Genomic DNA, 24819 nt, shown 5'->3' on the forward strand with positions numbered 1-24819 from the left:
AATGCACTTCCACTTCAACCTCCACCTCTCCACCCTCCTCCCCCTCCTCCTCCCGCTCACCACCGCCCTCACTCTCCTCCCTCCCCCAACTACCAACCAAACCCTCGGGCACGCCATCGTGCAAAACAACTGCCCGGACCCCATCTACCTCTGGTCGGTCGGCAGCGCCATCAGCCCGCAGACGACGTTGATGTCCGGCACGCACTACGCCGAGGTGTTCCGACGCGACCCGCACAGCGGCGGCGTGGCGATCAAGCTCACGACGCAGCGGGACGGGCTGTACCGCGCGGCGCCGCAGACCATCTTCGCGTATAACCTCGTGGAGCGGACGGTGTGGTATGACCTGAGCGATGTCTTTGGGGACCCGTTTGCGGGGCGACGGGTGAGGCTGGAGCCGGCGGTGCCGGAGATTAGTTGGGCGGATGGAGTGCCGCCGCGGGGGAGTATGGTGAGGGTGGCTGGGGTGGAAGGGGATTTGGTGTTGACGTTGTGTTAGATGGGTTAGATCGGAGTTTTGGGGGAAGAGAATATGAGGATGAGGATGGTGATGTTGTTGTTAGTTCATAGTTGGAGAGTTGATGTGGTGATGTTTTTCTTTCTCCAACTGATCGGTTCTCCAATTTATGGACCTCGGTTGTAGGACCATTCTTTGTTCTATGAATATCAGAAGATTTATCTGCATTGAATTGAATTGAATTGGTATCTCTCTCTCGAGAATTGAGAAAGTCAATCTTCTTGTATCTGATCTTGATAGACTGAATCTGAATGAGGGAGGGAATCCCTCTGGATGGCCCTGATGGCAGCTCCACGGACTCCGTTTGGAGAGAGTAAAAAGCCGGGGAGGACGCCATTCGCTGCGTTCACCGAATCGTAGAGGGATTCGAGTATCGTCCAGATCGATCTGGATCTGGGGAAGCAGGAATAATGCATGGTGTCCGAAGTCAGATCCTCGGGCAGAAGACCGATGCAGTTGAAGAATGAACTGAACTGAATTTCTCTCATCTCATAAAGATTGGTTTTTCCCCCGCAGTTGGTCATCTCACAGCCTCCCTTTTCTTCTTCTCTTCTTCTTCTTTTCTTCTTCTTCTTCATCTCTCTCTCTCTCTCTCTCTCTCTCTCTCTCTCTATCTCTCTATCTATATCTCTCCAAAAACTAACTAAAATCATATCAAAATGGTCGCCCCCTCAATACGTGTGGCCCCCTCCGCCGCCAACAAAGCCCTCAACCTGTTGCGCACCGTCCAGTACACCCATCCTCCTTCATGTCCCTGTCATTCCAATCCCAACCACCACCACCATCACACCCCATCTCTGGCCAAACAGGTGCGCCGACATCTGGCCACCCCCGTCGATGCCTCCCGTCAGAAAGAGTATGCCTTTGAAATGGCCGCCTCCAGTATCCGTTTCGGCCCCGGCGCTACCAAGGAGGTCGGCATGGACTTTGCCAACATGAAGGCCAAACGCGTGTGTATCGTCACCGATGCCAACGTCTCCAAGTTGGATGCCATGAAGCAGGCCGTCGAGGGCTTGACGCGCGAGGGCATCGAGTTTACCATCTATGATAAGGTCCGGGTGGAGCCCAAAGATAGCTCGTGAGTTTGCGGAGTCCTAGCCGGTGTGGACATAATTGCTTATATTGAAGGTAGGGTCAAGGATGCCATTGCGTTCGCAAAACCGTATAACCCCGATGCCTTCCTTGCTGTTGGTGAGTGTAAACCCCTTTGCGGAGGGATGAAAAACAACTAAACCCTCCAGGTGGTGGCTCCGTCATCGACACCGCCAAACTCATGAACCTCTACACCGTCTACCCGGATGCCGACTTCCTCGACTTCGTCAATGCCCCCCTGGGCAAGGGCTTGCCCGTCACCAAAGCGCTGCGCCCCCTGGTCGCCGTGCCCACCACCGCCGGCACTGGCTCCGAGACCACGGGCACCGCCATCTTCGATCTCGTCGCCAAAAAGGCCAAGACGGGCATCGCCCACCGCAACCTCAAGCCGACCCTGGGCATCTGCGACCCGCTCAATACCCGTACCATGCCGTCCGCCGTGCATGCCGCCTCCGGCCTCGACGTGCTCTGCCACTCGCTCGAGTCCTGGACCGCCATCCCCTACCACGAGCGCACCCCACGGCCCGATAACCCCATCAACCGCCCCGCCTACCAGGGCGCCAACCCCATCTCCGACATCTTCTCACTGCAGGCCCTGCGCAGCACCGTCAAGTACCTGCCCCGTGCCGTCCGCGACCCGGACGACTTCGAGGCCCAATCCCAGATGCTACTCGCCGCCACCCTGGCCGGCGTCGGCTTCGGCAACGCCGGCGTCCACCTCTGCCACGGCATGAGCTACCCCATCTCCAGCCAGAACCCGGGCTACCGCCACGCCGGCTACGCCGTCGACCACCCCATCATCCCCCACGGCGTCTCCGTGGCCGTCACCGCCCCGGCCGTCTTCCGCTTCACCGCCGCCTCCAACCCGGACCGCCACCTGGCCGCCGCCGAGGCCTTTGGCGTCGACATCTCGACCGTCAAGCGCGAGAGCGCCGGAGAGGTGCTCGGCGAGGCCATCGCCCAGTTTCTGGTCGAGCTGGGGGACCAGCCCCGGGGACTGAAGGATCTCGGCTTCCAGGCCTCGGACATCGACTCGTTGGTGGAGGGCACGATCCCGCAGAAGCGGGTGCTGATGCTGGCGCCGAACCTCAATGCCGAGCTGGAGCGGGAGCGGGAGGAGCTGCGCGGGTTATTGGAGCAGTCGTTGGATTATTAGCCTTTTTGAAAAAGATGAGGGGGGGGGGGGGGGGGATTATGATTTGTATCTACTGTTCTAACCAGAATGGATGACCTGCGATCAATCTATATGTAAAACCCTAGCCAAACCCCGAGGCGTGCAGCAATCTGAAGAGCGGCAAGTGTGTCGGCGTCGATGAAGATTAACCTCATGACGGTGGTGGAGCAGCGGGTAGCTCAAGGGCTGGTCATGCTGAGTGCGAGCGTGATTCCGCTGTAGTTGGTCTATTTCTGCAAGTATGTATATATATACATATATTATATATATCCTTCCTTATGATGTGCAGTTCATCTATTTGAATATTGGCGGATGACTTGGTCGTGGTCACACTCTCTGTCGGGTGCAGGGCCAACCCAATCCTGTTGTTGATTTACTGTCCATACTCCTCCATTTTTTTTGTGTTTCTTCCCATCGTTTGGGGGTCACACTCACTCACTGTAGTGTGTATATGGAGGGCGTACATTCCACTGCGTCCACTGTCAATAACCCCTCGATTCCTCCTCCTCCTCCTCCTCCTCCTCCTCCTTCTTCTTCTTCGTCTTGATTCAACAGTCGATAAACTAAACTCAACAAAAAACATCTATCCCATCACCCATTAACCCATGAAGCCCATCCACTCCATCCTCCCCCTGACCCTAACCTCCCTCTCCTCCGCCCTCCAAGTGCCCCTTGACACCATCACCATCACCACCACCATGCCCAGAGCAGGCAACCCCGTCATCCCCGGCTGGTACGCCGACCCGGAAGCCCGCATCTTCTCCTCCTCCTACTGGCTCTACCCAACCTACTCGGCCGCCTACGACTCCCAGACCTTCTTCGACGCCTTCTCCTCCCCAGATCTCCTCACCTGGACCAAACACCCCCGCATCCTCGACTTCGCCTCCATCCCCTGGTCCACCAACCGCGCCGCCTGGGCCCCCTCTGTCATCCGCCGCCGTCGCACCCGCACCCGCACCCCCAGCTCGTCCCCCAGCCCCAGCTCCTCCGGCGACAGCGACAGCGACGGCGACAGCGACGAGTATTTCATGTACTTCTCCGCCGGCGACGGCGCAGGCATCGGGGTCGCCAAGTCCACCACGGGGCCGGGCGGGCCCTTCGCCGACGCGCTGGGCAAGCCGCTCGTCCCGGAGACGGTGTTCGGCGCGGAGCCGATCGACGCGCAGGTGTTTGTGGACGACGACGGCGGCGACGGGCGCGCGTGGCTGTATTTCGGCGGCTGGGGGCATGCCGTCGTCGTCGAGCTCGGGGACGATCTGGTGAGTTTGAAGGGCGAGTATCGCGAGATCACGCCGGCGGGGTACGTGGAGGGACCGTGGATGTTGAAGAGGGGAGGGGTGTACTATTTCATGTTCAGTGTGGGCGGGTATGTTTCCAACTCTCTCCCGTCCGTTTTGGTATGGGTGGATATGGATCAGTGGCTCATTGTTTTTCGTGCAGATGGGGGGATGATTCCTACGGCGTGAGCTATGTCACCGGTTCCTCGCCGACGGGGCCGTTTACTTCGTCCCCGGTCAAGATCCTCTCGGGCAATGCGACGGTGGGCAAGAGTACGGGCCACAATAGTGTGGTGACGCCTGATGGCCGGGACTACTACATCGTCTACCACCGGCGGCCCGTGAACGAGACCGACCGCGACCACCGGGTGACCTGCATCGACCGGATGGAGTTTGATGCGGATGGGAATATCCTGCCGGTGGTGATTACGACCGAGGGGGTCGAGGGGAGGCCGTTGCATTGACCAAGATCCTCATAGCGTAGTGGAGTATCGTGACCATCCTATCCATATCATAATGTATCCATTGAATGTATACTTTTTTGGGTATGCAACGCCGACGCCAGAATGCAATAGGGTATCATAAGTAAAAAAAAAAAAAAAAAAACAAAAAATCAAAACATCGAGCTGCGCTTCTTCATCAGTTTCGAGTTCGCATCCTCGGACGTCCGCCGGAACCCAAAGAAACTGCTCTTCTTCGGCTGCAACTGGGGTTTCGCCGCCACCGGCCCCGGGCCCTGGGGGCGCGCTGCTGCCATCTGCGCGGGCGCGAACTGCACCGTCGACAGTGGACGGCGGTTGGGAACGGGTCCCGCTTGCGGCCGCGGCACAGGTGCCACATCTGATATGGACACCGCCTGGTGGTGGTAGTAGTAGCGTGGATTCGGGCGCGGAGGTAGATGCGGCTGCGACGGTTGCTGCTGCACCTGGGGTCGGGGAGGCTGCGCGGGCGCAGGAAGAGCCAGGTTCGTCGTGCTGGCGCGCACCTGCTGCTCCTCCCGGCCGTAAATTTTCTGCAGGCGGCGGGTTTCCTTGTCGATTTCGGCCTGGCGTCTGCGGCGGGCCTTTTCTTCTTCCTCGAGGAGTTTCTTGGTTCGCTTTTCCTCTTCCTTGCGTTGCTGCGGGGTTGGAGCGGGAGTCGGACGCGTGGCTGGGGTGTCAGTGGGAGATCGCACGGGTGCCGGTGTTTTGTTTCGGCCGAGTGTATCCGAGGCTGGAACTGCAGCTTCCACTGGCGCAGCCGTTCTCTGCGTCGCGCCGGGAGCATTCCCAGCGCTGGTGTTGTTCCCCAACCCCGAAGCCGCGGGCTTCTGCACAGACGCATCGCGCGCAAGACGAAACGCATCCTTCATCGAGGAGAAAAACACATCCCGGATGGTCACCGCCCCCAGCAGCAACACGACCTCCAACCCCTTGAAATCCTCCATCTCGACCCGATACAGATTCGGCTCGTAGAGCGTCAACTCGCGCAGGGACTGGAAGATCGAAAGCGTGATGTCCGGCTCCTTACTCTTCGCTTTTCCCTCGGGCATGTTTGTCGTCTTCCCCGACAGCAAACACGTCAGGTCCTTAGACAGCTTGCTATCTTTGCGCCAGCTGAATCGGAGCTTGGGTGTCGTGTCTGCCGTCGCCGGGTCGGTGAGCGCGTGGTCCAACGTTGAGCTGGACGGCTGGCGGAAGGTATGCTGCGGCATCTCAAACTCCCACGTAGCGGGTGTATTCCACGTCTTATGCTTATATCGGACCGTCACCTGCTGATCTGGGTTGTAGAGATGGATGGTGAATTCGGAGGGGAGGATGGGTTCCGGCGGGGGTGTGACGCCGCCATTCTGGCGGATGGTCTCGGCGGAGAGACTGGGCTGCGTCCACTGGGGTATGATCAGGACCTCACCGTAGACGACATCGGGGACAAAGGGGTCGCAGAGGGCGACGCCGTAGCGATTCCGTGATGTTGGTGAGGCAGGATCAGGATAGCGAAGAGTGTAGACGGGCTCGGGTTCGTTGCCGTGCTGGCAGAGGAAGACGGTCCACAGGTGTTTTTGCTGTGTACCTGGCTTGAGAAAGAAAGCTAGGGGCTGTTAGCTGCGATGCTCATGCTACGCTCTCGGGTTGGGTTTGAGATTGACGTACTGGGGAGGTTCTCGTCGAGCATCTTGCATAGACTGGTTGATCAAGTCGGTGAAACATACAATGAACACCGTTGGTGTAGACCCTTAACCAAGATCGCCATCGAATCAAGGGCTGGTCGTGTCGAGATATACGAATCGAGAGTAACCGTGGAGAGTTGATAACTGGATGGACTCTGGAGAGAGTTGGGAAAAGAAGGTGCCTGGAAAGTGGAAACAAGCCTGAGGCACGTCCTGCGCCACGGGATCAGCACCTAAAAATAGCTTCATCCAAACATCATCATGAGCATAAGCATAAGCAGCTGGCGTGAAGCCGCCGAATAGGCAGCTATCTATCTACTCTACTAGTACTAACTACTAGTACTAAAACTGCAACATTCTAGCGTCAGGAATGCTATCATTGCCACGCCCACGCGATTATAGGTGGAGTCCTTGATTATGCTGTGCCCTCCTCCACCTCTTCCCCCATATGTGGGTATTCTGTGCGAGGTTTGATGAAACAGGCAGAACTCATTTAACTCAATGCTTCCTTGCAAGCTGCGATTGAAACAAGCCAGGAAATCCTGCCAGTTTCTGAGCGAAAATGCTCTAAACTATCCTGTCTCTTCGCTGGATCTACATGAACCTGGCTATGCTTTTACAAGGCACAGCATCTGTTCTACCCCAACGCCGTTCCACTTTTTTGGGAATAAATCGGAATTGTGTGGTCTATACGGGCTACCTGTCACTGCAGAGCGGCCAATTCGGTTGCTTGTGAGCACTGCCTCAAGAGACGGTTTGGCCAGCCTCGTCGCCCGCTCACCGAGTTCGACAGCGCAGTCTGGACTGCTCCTACAGGATTTCTTGTGCTCCTACTCGAAGGATTTACCCGGCAAACAAGGCTGTGCCGTCTACTAAATTTCTTAGGGTGGTGATAGCTTGGAGCAAGCAGTCAGCATGATAATATTCATTGATCATCTATCTTATCAATGATCGTCTTCATCTGAAGACTGAAGAAGGATCTCGTGTCCCTCGAATAGCCCTTTCGGAATGCTCTGTTGTGATCTGGCACTGGCACAGCCTTACACATCTCCACCGGGTCTTGTCTAAGCCGAACAACGCAATGAGAGGTTTTGAGAATCGGGGATGAAAACATGCTCCTGGATTGCATTAGGGTCTGCTGGAATATCTGGCGATCTATCGGACATACCGTGTTTTGAGAATGGTAAGACCAACAAGCGATCGGAAACTGCCGTTCTGATCCCTCACCTGGCATCGATGCGGATGAGTTTACATTCCTCAGCTTGTGTGGCATCAACTTACTTCGCTCTTCATGTAGTCGTCACTTGACGGCATGGATTGGAACCTCATCTACTACCGCGTCAGTGAGTTTACGCATCCGGGAGGAAGGAGGTCAACACTTATTAAGACGCTTCTCACGTTCGTTCATCTGGCCCTGGCCGATCTGCGTAACAATCATATCCTATACGCGTGTAAGCTGGAGACTTCGTGGATCGGACGTACCTGGAGTCGGTTCTTGTATGATGGAGTTTTGCCAAAGGATTAGCCAGATCTGAGGGTTAATTAGCGGTCTCGTCTGTTCCGGGAGGGAGGAAGTTTTAGGAAACTTAGGTTGATGGGTATATGGTGCTCGTATCAATCCGATGAAGCGCTTTGTCTGCCTCTTATGAAGATTGATGATGCTATTGCGTCCTGCTCCTGTCAGCTATACATGGGAACGGGGGCCACTTACAAGCCGCAGGCTCTTTCTGCTTCAACATTCATAGATCTTCTTGAGCATCTGAGTGTGGACATGTCAGTTCGTGCTCAATTGTGCCGAATGGACTCACCTGTGTCGATACGATAGTAGTCATGATTGTATCCCCTGCTCTTGCTGAGTGTCCATGTCGGTGTCCATGCTGATGAAATGAACAGAAGGTCTCCTTCGTGGAATCGACCTTCTTATAGCCGACCTCAACAATGAAGTGATGATGTGAAGGAGATCCTTTGTCACTCGCTGTCTTTTTTCCCCCGGTCTATTTCTTGTCGACTGCCTGTTTTCTTTCTTCGAGACAGCGAGATAATAGCTATTGTTCGCATGTCGCAGATCTCACAAAGACAAGTCATAAAGAGATGTCTTCAGCCCTTGAGGTCGCTTCCTTGAGGAGTCTCATCTTCAACAACTGTACAATAACTCTCTCGTGCCCTTGTCCCTGTCGAGGGAGCGGATCTGAAACAGTGCGCTTTTATCTCTTTCGAGATCCCCGTCCTTGTTCACCTCATCCCCAGGGTTCTCGACCCCGAATTTCTTTTGAGACATTTGGAACAGACGAATCTCTATTCTATTCTTGCATCTAATGCCATGCGAGATCTATCTACAGATCCATTTTCCCACCGCTACACTCTCTGCCAAAGTCTTATATTCTGACACCATCCACCTCTTTACCCTCCGGCACCTTGGCCGCCTCCCGCTCGGCTATGCTAAGCTGTAGACCTTGGTCATCCCATCCCTGCACACCGATCTTGTACAATATCCTTTGTCGCTCACGGTCGAGCGCGGGGCCGTCCTTGCCACGGCGCGCGCGCGACTCCGGTGTCTCAACTATCGTCGCATTGTCGCCTTCTAAGGGATACCCCTCCAGATCATCCAGGTGCGTTTCCTCGGTAAAGACAAAGGTGCGGAATTCCGTGTTATGCCAGCCGGTTCCTTTGTGGACCCCCGCGAAGTCAGCTACCGTATCCTCGGATAAACCAGAACAAAAACTCCTCAGACATACCCTGGTATTCACTGCTATCCTCCCAGTCCTCTGTGAAATAGTGCAGGAAGCCACCGTGCGTGACAACCACAATCTCCTTCTCCGGTCTCGCCTTCAACCACCGTCGGGCCTCGCGGGCACGGTTCTTGATCGCCGCATTGGTGGGCGCATAGCGGCCAGTCTAGTAGACACCCATCAAAACTCATCATTCATCCGAGACCCACCGACAAGAAAGAAAGAAAAAAAAACGAACCTTGGTATTCCACCCCTCATGCACCAGACTCAGGTCTACCGGGACCCGCTTCTCATCCATCTCCTTCTGCAGGGCGTCTGGATCACTCCCTGTATCACAGGCGACGTCGCTAGTCTCTTGTACATCCGGCAGCAGCACCAGCTTCATATCCGTGTGCTTCGCGAACACAGGCTTGAAGCTCTCGTACGCGGTGTAGATGGTTCGGCGGAGCGGCGACGCCGTGACCAGCTCCACCTGGTCATGGAAGGGGAAGCGCTGGCGGAGCTGGCGACATTGTTCGTTGCCGAGATCGGTCAGGAGGGGATCGTGGACGACATGGTTTGCGGTGCACAGGTTGTGGACGCCCTTGGGGGGAGGGTGTAGCGGGTTAGCTTTATAGCTCGGGATGGGCAGCTGCCACGAAGACTGGACGTACCTGGGCATGGCGGACGAGGTGGATGACGGGGGGCATGGTGTCACTATTCTTCGCGATTCGATATCTAGAGATGTTGATTAGTATCAATACACTTTGTGATCTGGACGTGGGGTAGCGGGGTAGAATTTTGACCCCTTATCGCAGGATGCACGTACTATTCGAAGATGCAGATAAGGGGGAGTGCTCGCGAAGAGGGAAAGGGACCGAGTATGGGACTGAAAAGATCGAACTGAAGATTAAAAAGTATCAGTCGGAATGTGGCTCGTCGAGGACAAGTTGAGTCAATCCCGGAGGACACTGCACCGTGGAGGTAAAATCGGATATGACTGGATGGCGTTTGGCGACTGTAGATCAATAGTAATGCTTACCTATAGATCTAAATCAAGGCCGAGCGTTCTGAAAGATAAAAATGAAGAGAGAAACAAAGTCAAGTCTCCTAACATCAAGCATTGAGATTTGTCTATAGCAAAATCCAAACTTCCCATGCGCGACGTCATTTGCCAGGGGAAACTTGTCCGAGCAGTTGGGGCAGGTTTGGCGAGTTCGCGAGCGAGAGGATAAGATGGTCTACTTCGAAGCTCTGTGGATACAATGGCCATATAAGATCCATATACCGGCTTACAGTGTTCAGAATAGAAACACACACGTCGCTCTGTGTAAATTGGTAATCCCCGGCGGTACCTAAATTCGTCCTATCCCTCCCACACTATCAAGCTACGAGTGGCGTCGTAGCGGTGCTTGAACCAAAACCAACCTACAAACAAAATGGGGTATTATCTAGATCACAAAAATAAATAGGGACCAAAAGAAGAAGTATCTCAGGCAACTCCAAATCCCCGAGCATTTTCAAGGGCTTTGTCGAGCTTCTCTTCCAAGACTTTCTTGGACGAATACTCTGGTAGTAAGAGCCGACCAAAGCAGGTCAAACTGGTGGGAAGGCGCTGTAAGGAAATATCAGTACTGTGCTAAAGCGGTGATGAGACACTATGGGTGGGAAAGGACACTTACAGCGTCCCCCACGCCATTCTTCTGAATGACAAACATGATGCTCGCAATCCCGTTCACCGGCACACGGTCGCTGGCCGTGACGAACTCTAAGAGCCGCGCCCTCTTCTCCGCGGAGTACCCTCGTACAATGCTCCAAAACCCGCGGATGGTCGGATGACTTGGGCCGAATCCACCTTCGTAGCGGGCATGACGCTCCAGCTCTTTGATGTCGATCTCTTGAATGCCCTCAACAACGGTCTTGAAAGCCTCGGGAGTAAAGATGGACAGAGCGGCTCGGTCGAGACAGGTGTAAAACCCCCTTGTAAAGGCATCAAACTGGGTTCGGATTGATTGATCGGTCAGCCAGAAGATGTAATCTTTGACGAATTGAGCCCGGTTCTTATTGGTGACAAGCGAAGCCTCCTCCACTGGGGGTGTTGGCACGGAATGCTCGGCATGATCCTTGATATCCCGGTGCGATAAATCAGGCGAACTATCATCGGCATCATCTGCCGCCATCGAACAAGGTGGACTTAAATCCATGTCTGCTGTCTTTGCGAAGTCAGACAACTCCGACCAGCTCTTCGAAGGTAGTATAAATGGTTTACGGTGAATGCCCGTCGGCAAGGGCCACACAGCGTCTTTGTCCACCTTCTCCATGTCAACGGTCTCCACCGAGCCAAAGGCTTCGAAACTGAACTCGTATGTTCGCATAAAGACATCGCCAACATCGCCATCCTGCCATGTCAACAGGTCTCCAAGGCCCTTGCTGAGTTCGGGCCAGCCATCCTGGATATGGTCAAGGTGTTTCACCTTGAGCCCCAGAAGCTTGCGATAGAAGGCAATCGGAAAGTTCACTGGCAGGGTCACGCCATTATATATTGCCAGTGACATGAGGAGTCCGAAAAGTTCGAACTTATAAAGAGGCTCTAACGAGCAAGGTTGAAACCACGAGACCCGGGTGCGCTCATCCATCGTAAACATGCCATAAGACGGATCTAACGCCGCCGCCATGACGACTCGAAAGAATTCTTGCTGAACGCCGCCGTGGTCCAGTCCCTCCTCCCCTTCATCCATCCCCATCTGGACTTTCAGTGGACGTAATAACTCTCTCTTCTCCCGCCTCCAGAGTTGATTAAGTGCATCTGTAAGCACATTATCGCGGCGAACCATGAGGACCAGATACGAGGTCATCGAGGTTTTCATCTCCGCCAAGAGTCTCACATCGTCTTGGATGGGGATCGGTCCGAAGGCGGTTTGAGTCACATGTCTCGTTGTGGTCATCGCAGCCTCGTAGGCCTTGGACATGGCAGAGTAGTTGAGGGCGCGGAAATAAATGACAAGAGCAGATGGAGGGAAAAGGAAGGAATATGAGAGTAGGTGCATCGTTTTATTATTGCTCAGCCGTCCAAGCCATTCCACGGGCATCTCCAGGGGATCCAGCCTCTCGGAAAGTAACGGTGTGTGGAAGTCCTTTGGGACTAGGCCGAGGTGATTGCGCTGCTTGTACATCCTCGACAGGATTTCCACAACGCCTCCAGCAGAGCTGCTTCGAGAAATCTCGGGGTTGCCGTCCCAATTCCTAAGAAAAAGCGTACGTAACCATTCAGCAATGATGGCCGCTGCGGCTGGTGGCTGCGCAGCTCGGTCCGGCTCGTCAATTCCTGACGCCATCGGGCTGTAATGGTTGGCAAGGTTATCCAAAAGCAGATCCAGGACGCTCTTCTTGCCCTTGCTAGAAGAATCTAGCAAGTTCGGACGGCGTACTTTCGATATCTCGTGGAATGCTAAGCGCGCGGTGAGACCACGCACTAGACGATCGATAAGCCGCAAGGCCAATTCGTGCTCGAATCTGTCGGTAATCTCAACAATTGATCTCGACCTTGCGACAGAAACCTTCTCCATATCGGTGGTCGAAGCAACGGTGCCAGCGGCGCGCATTTGAAGAAGTGCTCGCCACGTGGGCGCATCAGCTGCAGGAAGAGAGCTGATAAGGGCAAAGAGTGCAATGGTTGCGATGTCCGCAGCATTAGCATCATCAACGTGATCATTCACTGCCGAGTCAAATGAGCGACGGGAAATTATTGGAACAGATACTGAACCCGTGGTAGCCGAGTTTGTCGATGACCGGCGCGATTGACGGCCTGGCATCGAGAGTTCCTTGGGTGGTACAAACAGCGTTTCCATAGCGCGCCACAAACTATGGAGAACAATGTCCCAGGGACACAGAGTAAACAGTTTTCGTAGTGATAGCTGTAGCTGCTGCAGATTGAGTTTGGTCGTAGGGGAGCTCTGGTTCAATCCGCTCGGGCCAGCCGTATCGCCGTGGAATGAACGTAGGATTTGACTCGGATTACCCAATGCGTAGAAAACACTTTGTGCAACAAATGTATACACTCGACGCTGGCCAGATGTAGCGTACTGCCATTCGGGGTTCTCGAAGTTCCCTGTAAAGTCTATATGAGCCAGCTCATCTTTCCACCGTTGAGCATCTTCCTCGGATTGGACCAACATCCGCTCCAGTCCACCAAGAATTGCGCCATCGATATGTGTGAGCGTTTGTACCGTGAATGGCCGCTCTCGTCTTGAACGTGAGCTTTTCCGATTTGACTTGGGATCGTTCGCAGGTTGGTCCTCCACGTGGAGTTGTTCGTCTTTGATTGCAAGGGACTTTTGAGTCTCGGAATTCTGGACATCGTCCAAGAGCTTTGCACTATCCCAAGAGACGCGCCTTCCTTTTCTTTGTTGTTCTGGCGTATAAGATGCATCAAGGTCCTCGAACCTGCCGCGATGTTTCTGTTGGCGATGCTTGAGAGCTGGCGGTGAGGGGATGTTGATCGACTCATCGGCACTGATGTGCGCATTTATCGAGAGTTTCCGGCTTGGCCGTAGTTCCGTGCGTAATCTTTCATCCTTGATTGATCTGGAACGAGGGTGGTGTTGGTCTGCTTCGAGTACGGCTATTCGTTTAACCTGGCTGTTGGGTTTCGTCTCGACGGCAGGAGCGAGTCTGCTCACGTCCCGTGAAGAAGGGGTATGCGGAGCGCTCCCCACCTGTCTTGTGTGAATCGATGCACGGCGCCCTCCTTCTGGCTCCTTCTCGGCGGAATCGGAGTGTTCGCAGCAGGTCTCGCGCTTGGGTGGTCTGGCGCACTGAGACTCTGTGCCTGGCGCATCAGGTAGCCGTCGCAAAGGAAGCCATTCGACCATACGCAAAGAAAGTGTATCGAAGAGATTTTGCGTGAAAGATTTCGGATCTTTCATCCGCTGCGCTGCAGGATCCTCGTCCTGCGAGGGTTCGATTTGTTTCTGCGACTCAACGAAAGGTTCAGGGGTATCTTTAGCGGGGGCACTAGATTGCGGAGAGCTCGCAGAGATTTGAGCTGGTGCTTGACGTATAAGGTCATCGTTCACTTTCTCGAGGCCTGACGGCGATGACACATTTCGCGTCGTGGAACGATCAGGAGGTGGTCCACGGCTCGAACGTCTCGACGAACGTTGATGATCATGGGACGAAAGCTCTGAATGTACCCGCGGAGTGTTGCGGCAGAGACCAGCCTCCGGATTATCCAAGCTAGCCAAGTAGCATGCCAAAGTCCGAGCACTCAGCTCAGTGTAGCGGCGATATGGGCCTTCAGATACTCTTCTTCGATAGCTAGCGCAGGTTGGCGTGCGGCAGGCGGGATCTTGACATCCGTATAGCAGTTGGTTTTTGTATCTTGAAGAAAGCTCTAGTTAGCCTGGTCTAATAATTAAGAGCTCCGGCCCTGGTGGCGGCGCACTCACTTGCGGACTAGGAGATTGAACTGCCGACGTCGCTCATCCCGATACCATAGCAAGACCTGGGCCGGGTCGGACACATCGATAGTGTTTTCAACAATGACATCTGGTGCATTCGGAGGAAGCTTGGACCGATGTAAATGAGACCGATCAACGCCAGTCGGAGAACGAGAAGCATCGTACGAGCTCACAGAAGCTCCGCGGAGCCTAGTCATCTCTGCGGAATGGGGAGCATGCCTGTGTTATCGCGGTCAGGATAGGCGCTGTCTGCTCCCGTGCCGAACAGCTCTCAGAATACTGGAGACTGTAATATTGAAGTAGAGTAACAGAAAACAGATGCAGATGTAAGATGTGTATAATGTCGACCAACTGATGCTTTCGCCTGGTTGATATCATCGCCCAAGCGGCATCATAGCCTCAGGCGCCAAGCCCCGTGATAATGATGACAAACAGCCACGGGAAGTGGAACAAGGGATGATCCGACAGCCATTCCACTAAACCGGATCTGGACAGAACTGTCTGCTCAGTACCGAAAGTAGACTAGCCACTCATGGCACGTGCCTTTAACGTCATTGCCACTGCCGCCCGAGTGACTAAGACGATCGGATGTTAAAGCGGCGGCAGAATTGATTTTGTTCGGTTGGGATGGAAGTTTATCAGTGTCGATAATTGATTAGCAAGAATTCCTTCGATCAACATCCATCTGGAGGTGATTGGAAAGCAGATTCATCACCTGGAAACTGTTTTATTGATCTGTCTGCCGGATACATTCTGGACTCTTCCACTGCAGTCTTTCTTTGGGATCTGACTCACGCTTTCGCTTCGAGTTTTGCATTTATTTGTACCCCGCTCGGATATATCCCACAACGGAGTGGCGAGAATCACCACATCCATATCCATCTTTTGAGAATCTGATACCCTTCTACTCGTTCGATCAAGCATCTCAGCTGCCAACCAAGATGTCGTCTCTCCCCTACACCTGCAATACCTGCCTCGTTGCATTCCGTAGCAGTGATGCTCAGCGGGATCACATGCGGAAGGACTGGCAGTAAGTCTTTGGCGAACAGGGCATGCTTTCACAGTCACTTACCGTTTGCAGTTTGTATAACATGAAGCGTCGCATCGCATCCCTACCTCCAGTATCCCAAGAAACCTTCAACGAAAAAGTGCTCGCCGCCAAAGCTACTTCCACCGCCGCTGCCGCCAAGGCGTCGTTTGAGAAATCCTGTCTGGCCTGCCAGAAGACATTTTTCAGCGAGAACTCGTATCAGAATCATGTGAAGAGCTCGAAACACAAGGCGCGTGAGGTGCGGATGGCCAAAGATTTTGCGGATGATTCATCGTCTGTGATGAGCTCTACTTTCTCTCTGGGCGAGCCCATCAACAAACCTCGAGACGATTCCGATGTGTCCAAGATCGTCGACAATCTCAAGACATCCACAATTGAGGAAGAAGACGAAGAAGAGGACGACGAAGATACCGAGGTGGACTCGAACTACTCGCCGTCCCGTTGCTTGTTCTGCAACAACGAAGCTTCTGATATCCAAGAAAACGTGGAGCACATGCGCAAGAACCACGGCATGTTCATCCCGGAGAAGAATTACCTGGTCGATTTGGATGGGTTGATTCACTACCTTTACCGCAAGATCAACGAGAACAGCGAATGTCTCTACTGCCATGCCATTCGTAACAACCCCGCCGGAATCCAGACCCACATGCGGGACAAGGGTCATTGCATGATCGCCTTCGAGACGGAAGAGGAACAGATTGAGATTGGCCAGTACTATGACTTCCGCAGTACATACTCAGACGATGAGGCCGACTCCACCAGCGAGGCGGTTGAAGAGGGCGGTGTCAAGGTCTCGAGCTCAGACGCCGACGAGGAGGGCTGGGAAACCGACGCCTCGTCCATCGATGGCGACGAAGACGATGAAGAGCTCGACTCCCACCGCAAGGCCACCGTCGTCTACCAGACCGAATACGAACTGCACCTCCCCTCCGGCAAGAGCGTCGGCCACCGCTCCCTCGCCAAATACTACCGCCAGAACCTGCACAACTACCCCTCGAGCGAGGAGCGCATCGCCCGCCAGCTCGCCATCGAGAACGGCGAGATCGAGGAGGATCGTCCTCGCGGCCGCAATGCCAACCGCGCACTTATCACCCGTGCCAACGGTGGCCTGGGCATGATCGGTGCCTCGGAGGAGCAGAAGCGGGCCGCTGCCGAGTCAGAGCGCAAGGAGCGGACGCGGGCCATCCGCCAGGAACTCCGGTTCAGGGACCGGATCAACCGTGTGGGAAACAACCAGAAGCACTTCCGGGTATGTACACTACCCTTCATCCCTGCTCTGCAGTTAGGCTTGCGACTAACATGCTGGACTACATATAGGATCCCCTCCTGCAATGATCACCTGCATGGGCTTTGTGGATGCTGTGTTTTCTTGTCTTTCCTTTTCAACGGCCCCCTTTCGTTCTTTTCTGATTTTCTCAGTGCATTGAATTTCTGGAGTTTAGCTTGGTGCATGCATATATCCTCACGGGGGGACACAAATACAAAAGTTTGGATGGCAGGGTGTATCGCGCTGGGGATGTTCTCTAAATGGAATCGTAGGCTACGACAAATCGTACAGATCTCCAGTACAAAAAAAAGTATATAAGCCACTGAGGCTCGGACATTTGTAGGCTAGATATGCAACTGCAGGTAGGTAGAGACTTATAGAACGATATAAACCGAAGCAGACAATCAAATAGAAGCAGTCATCGATAAGTCTCCGCGGTCACAGATCAAACTCATTGCTTCGTACATTCACATATGCAGCATGATGAATACACTGTCTGTCTTACAAGAAGGGGGGGGGGAAGAGTCCTGCAGCGGTCGTTTACTCTGGCCGGCAGAGGGAGAGGAAGAAGTCAAATCACAAGATCACATCACCTCGACAGGAGAGGTGCTTCTTCATCCGCACGACCGTCGGAAGATTTTGCGTTTGACTTGTGTTTGCGATGGCGCTTCTTCTTCTTAGACCCATTTGCTCGCGAGGTGGGGGATTGTTCGTCCTGGGACAAGTCGATGATTTGGCCGTTTTTGCGGACAGGGAACTTGGCTATAGATGCATCATCGTCGGTGGTGGTGTTGCTGCTGGTGGTCTGGAGGACAACCTTGCGAACGCCATTGACGTCGACAACTTGCTCGGTGATGCTGCCACTGCGGGCGGGGCCTTTATGGATGTAACCGCTGCCTGTCCTCGTCCGTTCCCCGGGCTGGTTAGGTGTGTCCGACGACTCGGTACTCGCGGCAACACTATTCCTTGACCGCGGTTGGTGGTCATCCTGCTCTTCATGAACGGCTTCCGGTATTGAGACTTGGTGCCCGTCCCGGGTGGAACCGGTTTCGTTGTCTGCAATCCAGTTGTTCATGGTACCGTAGCCCAGTTTCACCGCGTGAGCGCCATCTCTGGCATCCATGCCGGATTGTAGGAGTCCAGCTCCTATGCCGCCGGCCAAGCCGACAGAGTTGGGTTGTCGGGTCTGTGAGCCGGAGGTGCTCTGACCGGAGTCTACGTCGGTGAATGCCGATCGGGTAGGAGAGCTAATCGCGCGCTTGATCTTCACATTTTGGTAGCGAGTTTGCCGAGGACGACTCGCCAGGTTGGACGGCCCCAGATGCTTGAGGTGCTCGCGGATCTCATCAGTGGTCCCTCGATGGGTGAGGAAACCGTCGGTCGAGTCGGAATTCTTATCGGAGGTGTGAAGACGCATCTGGAAGCGAGGCGGAGGTGCTTCGACGGAACTCCGACGACGGTCGGTGGAATGCATCCGGGACTCACCATTGGTCTCGATTAGTTCCCCTTGAGCCGCGGGAGGAAGCATAGGGGGGTCTTCCACGATGCGGCCTTTCGGCACGCGAGACTTCGGGGCAGGTGTCATTCGTCGAATGGCTTTATGTACGTCAATAAAGACATCGGACTCATCGATAATTTCCCTAGTTGTTCATCAGCGCCGAGAAATGTGGACGGGAACGATGGGTGTTACATACTCGCCGATCAGTTCCTCAATCACATCTTCCAAGGTAACGACTCCCAATGCTCCACGATCCTCGCCAGGGTATTCGGAGACCAGTACCATATGGGACTTCCCCTCCTGGAAGAAGTTGACAATGTCCAAACAGCTGGTTTCCGGACGGGTCTCGGGAAGGGTCGCCAGAGCAAAGTCGCGCACACGTTTGCAATCCTCGGGGTCGTAGGTAATCAGCATTTTCACCAGGAGCATGCCGACGAAGTTCAAGTCGTTGTCGGGAGCATGGATAGGAATACGAGAATATCCTTGAGAAAGGATGAGGTCCATGGTTTCCTCATCCAAGATGGTATCCGCAGACATGGTGAAGACGTCTTCCATCGGCGTCATGATGCTTCCGACCGACTTCTCCTTGAGATCCAGCACGGCGCTGATGATGGTAACCTCATCGGAGTTGAGCTGTTCACCAGCCTCGCCCAAAGTCTTGTGTAATGTCACCAATGTCTTCAGGCCCGCTTTCTTGTAGATGGTGCCGTGGTCCTCTCCCAAGAGCCTATCGAGCAACTTGGCTATCGGCCAGGCGACCGGGGACAGAATGTACATAAGCGCTAAGACGCAGGGAGCCATCCACGCACCGATCGGGAGACCGTAACGGACGCATATCGACTGGGGGACGACTTCGCCGAAGATCACTGGGATATCATCAGCACCGCGGCAAATGGGGGAAGCCCAATCTGGAAGAAGCTGGGGGGAATTTACCGATCAGAACAGTACTGCCTAATACGGCGGGCCAGCCTCCACCGAGCGACCGATCGAGAACAATGGGAAGAGTCTCGTTGGTAATGACGTTGCTGAGCAGAAGTGTCACCAAAACCCAGTGCTTGCCCTTCTTGAGGAGTCTCAGCACACTGGCTGCGTTTTTGCGCTCGGATACATCGCCGGAGGATTTGATGACCTGTAGATAGACCTCATCCTATTCCACCACGAGCCCGGTCAGCTTCAGCGGTTCGATATAGATAGAACTCGGCCTGGAGGGAAAGCCTTACCTGGCCCATCAATGCGATCGTCAAACCCGCAAACGCACCTCCACTCAGGACGAGTGCGGCCGCCACACCCAGATACAGCCATAAGCTGGGGTCACTGGGAGGCTTGGGATCGAATTCGGAGCTGGCGGAAACATGATCCTGATACGGCGACAGCACCGCAGGCGCAGCGGAGATGAGGGGTATTTGTGTGCAAGCCAGCAGCAGCAATTTCGCTAAACCGAGAGCAACGGGCCTGGAGGCCACATACCGGTTTGCAGAAGGTATAGCCATCGGCAAAGGGACGATTTGGGGGGGGGGAAGTGGTGATGGTGGATCAACGGGGGAAAGATAAGCAGCAGGAGCTACTACAGTCGCATATTATTATTGATATGGCGGGAGAGAGAGAGAGACAGCTCGATGCTGGGCGGCGCGATTGCTAGCCTGAGGCCGGAAATGGCCAAAAAAGGCGATGACGTCCGAATGTGGAGATTTTGGCAGGTGGAATCAGAATCACAATCAGAATCCGATTCAGATTCAGGTTCAGATCGCAGAGGAATGCTGAAGGAAGTCAGGAGTGCTCTTGGGTGTCTACAGCAGACAGAGGAGGTGGCTTGTCTTCTCTCAGTCTGATTTGAAAAGTTTTCTCGCACAGAATCGCAGCAAGGAGTCTCATCGCCTTTTCTTCTCTACGATTCCTTTTTCAACTCTTTCCTCCGGGAGTGCCTGAGGCCACCCTGAGACATCGAGGCCTGACTATACCCGATCTGGACTAGTCCGCGCACCTTATCGGCCAATCACATGACCTGTCGGATGCATGACTATACACTAGTCGAAGAGGGTTAGCGCGGGATGGAAGCTCCCTCAATGCTTCGATCAACGACTTCAATTTCTGCCACCAGTTATCAACCAACCGTGGGAAATAATACGAGACTACTGCACTCTCCTGCAAAGATTGGTTGACATTCCTTAGAGGGGGTATAGTTAAGTGCTCGAGCGCCTGGTAAAAAAAAAACCCCAATATGATAACGATCATTTCAGGCGATAAGAATCAATGTCATGGGACACGGAGTATATTAACTGCCCCCAGATTCTGGTATTTATATTGGTGGGCAATTCCCTCAAGGTCATCGAGATAATAGAGCTATCTGGCACTGCTCCCCGATTTCAGAGGCAATTTGGCTAAACTATCCGGGGCGACCCCCGACTGTTAGAAGCAATGGAAGTACACTATGGATCTGGTCGTCTATCTGGAACCACGGAGGTGATCTATCGACCGAGGCAGAGCAAGACATGGTGTGAACTTCAAACCGGATCAGTCACTGCATATAGAGTTCCAAGATGTTATGTTCGACCTGAAGATGACTGGTATCTGCTGAAAGATGTGCGTAGATGGACCAGTCGACCCACACAAGACGCTGCGAGGTGATCAGAGTATTTATTGGGTGTGTTTGTAACTAGGAAGTTTCGGGGCTCATAGCCATGGCGGTATATGACACCCTTGTTGCAATCGTGCTCGTGACTCGAAGTGTTGCTAATCTGTTGGAGGCAGCAGAAGCTCTCTGGTTGTCAGTATCGAGAGTGACCATGAGCATCGTCCTCATATGTCGTCTCTCTCCACGGTGGCCTTTGGAGGAGCCTCCCTGATTCTCTGGTTAGACCATTTCTTTAGACTCAATGGACAAGTGAATGAGTCGATGCCTCTATGGGTGAAGAAGTGAAGGTGGGAATCTCACCAGTCACTGTGCCTACTTCAATCGCATTATGATGGAGCTGGTACCTTGTTTGCTGGCGGGTGGTATTCACTCTGGCACGGATATCATCGCTCACTGGTCTCTCAATGGCGACAAGGACATTCACTCGACATCGATTGCGCCTCTTCCTTTCCCATGATCAGCTGTTCCCTTACCTCTCTGCTTTCTCTCCCACCATTTGGAACCTCATCTTCTCTCCTTCTTCTCTCTGCCATAGCATCTTGTTAAAGCATTGATATCACATACTATCAAAGCAAAGCAATCTCTTTTACATCATACTCTCCATCTCGACGGATAAGATTCATCGAACACGGTCTTCTCCTTCTCTTTTACATCGACAGCTCGTCGTTTCGCACTTCTAGAGCAGCCATGACTTCCCCCGCTGAACTCTACTTCCTCTATGGAGACGCTTACGACGAAGTGGCCAAGGCAACAGGGCCAGAACTATGGTTCTTAAACTTCGCCCATGCGGATCTAACCACCGATGCCACAATCTTCTTTGCTCTGGCAACTCTCCTGGGAGTTATGGCGATGTTTTGGGGTGATCTCGTTCCCTGGATCTTGGCCGTCGCAATGAGACTCGTCTCACCCATGCTTTCCGTGGTTGCAGCGGCCGGCTCGCTCGCCATGCAGCTGGTTCGCGCTCGCTCTCTTCAGGAGCGAGGCATCATGTTGCATCGATTCTTTCAGGATCGCGTGAAGAAACCGATTCTGGACTGGCGCGCCGCTCGCCTCGTCTGTGTTGGACTTAAGTGGTACTTTCCCGCTCAACAGCCTGCGCGGATGGCACTCCGGCACGCTATTACATTCTTTTGCTGTATGGCCGCGTACGTGGCATTTCTTCGCCCTCTCTCGCAATGGTTGATCGGCATTGCCGACGTCCTGCGGGCAGAGAACCGGGGGTTGTCTTCGTACTGCGAGGGCGTTCGCCAAGGGTGGGTTACAGGTCGGTACCTGCTGCCGCAGCGCTTCAGGGGGTATCACTGTCCCGGTGAGGAGACCGGACTTTGGCTGCGCGTGACTTTCGAGGACCTCTGGCGCAGCATGCCACGTCTCATTGACCTCGACGGCGAGATTCCACATTTCCGAATCCTTGCCCATGCTTTTGCCGGTGTCTCGCTCGTCATTCTAGTGGCGTTGTTGCTAGGCAGTCTTGCCCAATTCCTCGTATCTCGGCGTGTCGATACGCCACCCTCGTCCTCAGGCCGGAGAGCAGACAACAACGTTGACGAGAAAAGAGTGCCCAAGTCGCCAGTCAGAAATCCTTGGCAAGAAGAGGTCTTCACTCTAATCCGGCGATACGAAGGCATTCTGACCGAAAAGGACCAGCTCCTGTCCGCCACAACCCAGAAACTCGGCGCGGCCGAGCAGCGGAACGAGGATGGGTTGGCTCAATTCCAACAGCTGACTGACATCCACGCCAAGTGTGCGGAGAAACTGGCCTTGCTCTCCCGCGAGTCAACGGATGTTGCAGCTCTGCGACGTCGGCTCGCAGAAACAGAGGCACAGATCACTCTGGCCCATATGAGGGCGAGGTGGTCAAACGACGATGCCACTGCGAGAGAGCAGGCCCTTCGCGGCAAGGTGGCCAAGCTAGAGCAGCAGCTGCAGGCCGAGAAGGAACGTCAGACGGAGGACAGGTTTCTGGACGAGATCGAATCGCTCCGAACTGAAATCCAGACTCGAGATGAGCAGCTTGCCTTCATGGAGCAACACCGGGCCGCTGCCGAGAAGGGACTCGACGCCCACATCCAGGAGCTGACAATCAAAAACGAGGAACTCCAGACTCGGAATCACAAGCTCGTCGCCACAGAGGAGCGCTTGACCATCGCACACGAGGAAATCGACGCAGAACGTCGCCGAGCTGCCGACAGAATCCACGAGCTCGAGGCTCACGTCCAGGACCTAACAGCCACAAATAAGGAACTCCAGACTCGGAATGATCAGCTTGCTTCCATGGAGCGACGTCTGGCCACTGCAGACAAAGAAACCGACTCCGAGCGTCGCCGAGCCGCCGACAGAATCCATGAGCTTGAGGCTCACGTCCAGGATTTGACAGCAAAAAACGAGGAATTCCAAGCCTCGCGCGACAACCTGTCGCAGATGTGCAGTTCGCTCGCAACCGTCCAGCAGGAACGCGATGATGCCTTCCAGCAGATCGTCCAACTGCAGAACGAGCTTGAATCGACAAGGACCACGGCGGAGGCCGTATTCCTGGAATCTCAAGAATCGCTTGCCCAAGCCCGCGCTCTCGAATCGGAACTGCAGCAATCCATGCACGATCTCCAACACGCCTGCGACTCATCTCTCGCGCAGGAACGCGCGGCTAGTGCTAGCGCCCGGGCTCGAATCGCAGAACTCGAGGCCGAGGTTGCGGATCTCCAGACTCAAAGGAGCCTAGCCATGCGGGATGCAGAGCGGGCTCAACAACGTGCAGCAGCGACAGCAGCAGCCGCCGCCGCCGCCGCCGCCGCAAACCCCGGACCGCAAACGGTGGAACTGAAGGCAGAGATTGCAGATCTCCAGACTCAAAGAGGCCTAGCCATGCGGGATGCTGAGCGCGCCCAGAAGCGGGCAGATGATGCGGAGAAAACCATTACGATTCTGGAAACTCGCTTGTCGAAGCACGAGAACGCGGCCCGGGGCAGCTTACAGGACATTCCCAAGCGCCAGATGGGTAACATCGGATCGATATCTACTGCCTTGGCGGAGAGCGAGGTGAAGGTTGCGCAGCAGCAGAATCAAATCAGCGATCTCCAGCGTCAAATCGAGGAATTCAAGAAGGGCGCCTCGGGCCCGAGTGATGACGCCGTCGCTGAGGAAGTCCAGAAGCTGCGAGGGGCTCTTGATCAGGTACGGAGAGAGCGGACGGAGGACCAAGTCCGTTGGGACAAGAGAACGCGTGAGCTGGAGGAAGACAACCAAAAGCTTCGCGTCTCGCTGTCGAACGCCGAGGCAGTGTCGCGGCGTCGCGCTGGTGGTCGTCGTCCCCCCGGACTTCGCCGAGCTCCTTGAGATACTTGTTCCAGGCTTCATCTCCTTGGTCCGGCCGTTCGGGGATCATTTGATCTTCGACGGCAACGGGCCGGGTGGTCGGCTTGGTACAGAGCCTCCTGATTAAGAACTGGCAGTCTCCCATGAATCTTGGAGATATCGGGTCGTCAGCGCATGTTGGTGGGTGGGCTTGGGGTCCTCTTTCGGGAACAAATACGCGCCAGTCGTAAAGGAAAGGAGGGTATCTGGACAGCCGTCTTGTTGTCTTGTTGTCTTCTTTTTTTTTTGGCTTCGGCTCCGGGTTAGAAGGGATAAAAGGGGTTTATGATGGGGGAGTTGGTCGTTGTTTACACGTGGGATTTTGTCCTTGAGTTTGGGATGATACCCCGTAGTGATAATATTATTATATCACCAAGTCATGGTCATGTATGTAGATAGATACATTGTTGATGAACGGTTGATCAACACAGCCCTATCGACACAGTTCATCATCGAACATTCATATATCTTCATTGTTTCGAGAATTCGAGCTAAATTTCCTCATGATCCTTTCAGCCCTGTCAGAGTCGGAAGTCCGTGTTTGCGGTTTCATTTCTCCCCACTTAGTTATTATCCACTGTCCCCTATCTAGTCTGTAGTGTAGGTAGTAAGTAAGTACTAACTAGTAACTACTAGGTGAAGGTCTCAGT

At 54.2% G+C, this 24819-nt stretch overlaps 9 protein-coding genes across 9 annotated transcripts, besides 12 other annotated features; 5 read left to right on the plus strand and 4 right to left on the minus strand.

The window, feature by feature from the left end:
- Position 1: 1 nt before the first annotated feature.
- On the plus strand, positions 2-567 carry ACLA_090070 (Bys1 family protein; the record flags this gene model as incomplete). Its single annotated transcript, XM_001272739.1, has 2 exons — positions 2-443; positions 497-567. The coding sequence occupies 2 exons, from the start codon at positions 2-4 to the stop codon at positions 565-567; spliced, it is 513 nt and encodes a 170-aa protein (XP_001272740.1).
- A 486-nt stretch (positions 568-1053) lies between these two features.
- Positions 1054-1089: a microsatellite.
- Positions 1054-1094: a microsatellite.
- Positions 1092-1133: a microsatellite.
- Positions 1092-1147: a microsatellite.
- A 26-nt stretch (positions 1148-1173) lies between these two features.
- On the plus strand, positions 1174-2762 carry ACLA_090080 (hydroxyacid-oxoacid transhydrogenase; the record flags this gene model as incomplete). The annotated part of the gene is made up of 3 exons (XM_001272740.1): positions 1174-1592; positions 1647-1705; positions 1756-2762. The coding sequence occupies 3 exons, from the start codon at positions 1174-1176 to the stop codon at positions 2760-2762; spliced, it is 1485 nt and encodes a 494-aa protein (XP_001272741.1).
- A 258-nt stretch (positions 2763-3020) lies between these two features.
- Positions 3021-3050: a microsatellite.
- Positions 3051-3278: 228 nt separating this feature from the next.
- Positions 3279-3308: a microsatellite.
- Positions 3279-3318: a microsatellite.
- A 67-nt stretch (positions 3319-3385) lies between these two features.
- ACLA_090090 (glycoside hydrolase family 43 protein) lies at positions 3386-4521 on the plus strand (the record flags this gene model as incomplete). Its single annotated transcript, XM_001272741.1, has 2 exons — positions 3386-4146; positions 4221-4521. The coding sequence occupies 2 exons, from the start codon at positions 3386-3388 to the stop codon at positions 4519-4521; spliced, it is 1062 nt and encodes a 353-aa protein (XP_001272742.1).
- Positions 3457-3480: a microsatellite.
- Positions 3771-3799: a microsatellite.
- Positions 4522-4644: 123 nt separating the features above from the next.
- Positions 4645-4670: a microsatellite.
- Positions 4671-6208, minus strand: ACLA_090100 (uncharacterized protein; the record flags this gene model as incomplete). The annotated part of the gene is made up of 2 exons (XM_001272742.1): positions 4671-6124; positions 6187-6208. 2 exons carry the CDS (start codon positions 6206-6208, stop codon positions 4671-4673), a joined length of 1476 nt encoding a protein of 491 aa, XP_001272743.1.
- A 315-nt stretch (positions 6209-6523) lies between these two features.
- Positions 6524-6548: a microsatellite.
- A 2030-nt stretch (positions 6549-8578) lies between these two features.
- On the minus strand, positions 8579-9621 carry ACLA_090110 (uncharacterized protein; the record flags this gene model as incomplete). The annotated part of the gene is made up of 4 exons (XM_001272743.1): positions 8579-8892; positions 8939-9098; positions 9171-9515; positions 9586-9621. 4 exons carry the CDS (start codon positions 9619-9621, stop codon positions 8579-8581), a joined length of 855 nt encoding a protein of 284 aa, XP_001272744.1.
- A 782-nt stretch (positions 9622-10403) lies between these two features.
- Positions 10404-14567, minus strand: ACLA_090120 (HECT domain protein; the record flags this gene model as incomplete). Its single annotated transcript, XM_001272744.1, has 3 exons — positions 10404-10526; positions 10594-14290; positions 14359-14567. The coding sequence occupies 3 exons, from the start codon at positions 14565-14567 to the stop codon at positions 10404-10406; spliced, it is 4029 nt and encodes a 1342-aa protein (XP_001272745.1).
- Positions 14568-15311: 744 nt separating this feature from the next.
- ACLA_090130 (putative C2H2 finger domain protein) lies at positions 15312-16756 on the plus strand (the record flags this gene model as incomplete). Its single annotated transcript, XM_001272745.1, has 3 exons — positions 15312-15400; positions 15452-16670; positions 16739-16756. The coding sequence occupies 3 exons, from the start codon at positions 15312-15314 to the stop codon at positions 16754-16756; spliced, it is 1326 nt and encodes a 441-aa protein (XP_001272746.1).
- A 521-nt stretch (positions 16757-17277) lies between these two features.
- Positions 17278-19676, minus strand: ACLA_090140 (putative DUF21 and CBS domain protein (Mam3); the record flags this gene model as incomplete). Its single annotated transcript, XM_001272746.1, has 4 exons — positions 17278-18328; positions 18383-19052; positions 19120-19333; positions 19407-19676. 4 exons carry the CDS (start codon positions 19674-19676, stop codon positions 17278-17280), a joined length of 2205 nt encoding a protein of 734 aa, XP_001272747.1.
- A 1829-nt stretch (positions 19677-21505) lies between these two features.
- On the plus strand, positions 21506-24151 carry ACLA_090150 (uncharacterized protein; the record flags this gene model as incomplete). Its single annotated transcript, XM_001272747.1, has 1 exon — positions 21506-24151. One exon carries the CDS (start codon positions 21506-21508, stop codon positions 24149-24151), a length of 2646 nt encoding a protein of 881 aa, XP_001272748.1.
- Positions 23588-23610: a microsatellite.
- Positions 24152-24819: the final 668 nt, after the last annotated feature.

The sequence above is a fragment of the Aspergillus clavatus genome, genomic scaffold (genome assembly GCF_000002715.2).
Source record: "Aspergillus clavatus NRRL 1 1099423829798 genomic scaffold, whole genome shotgun sequence".
Lineage (NCBI taxonomy): Eukaryota > Fungi > Ascomycota > Eurotiomycetes > Eurotiales > Aspergillaceae > Aspergillus > Aspergillus clavatus.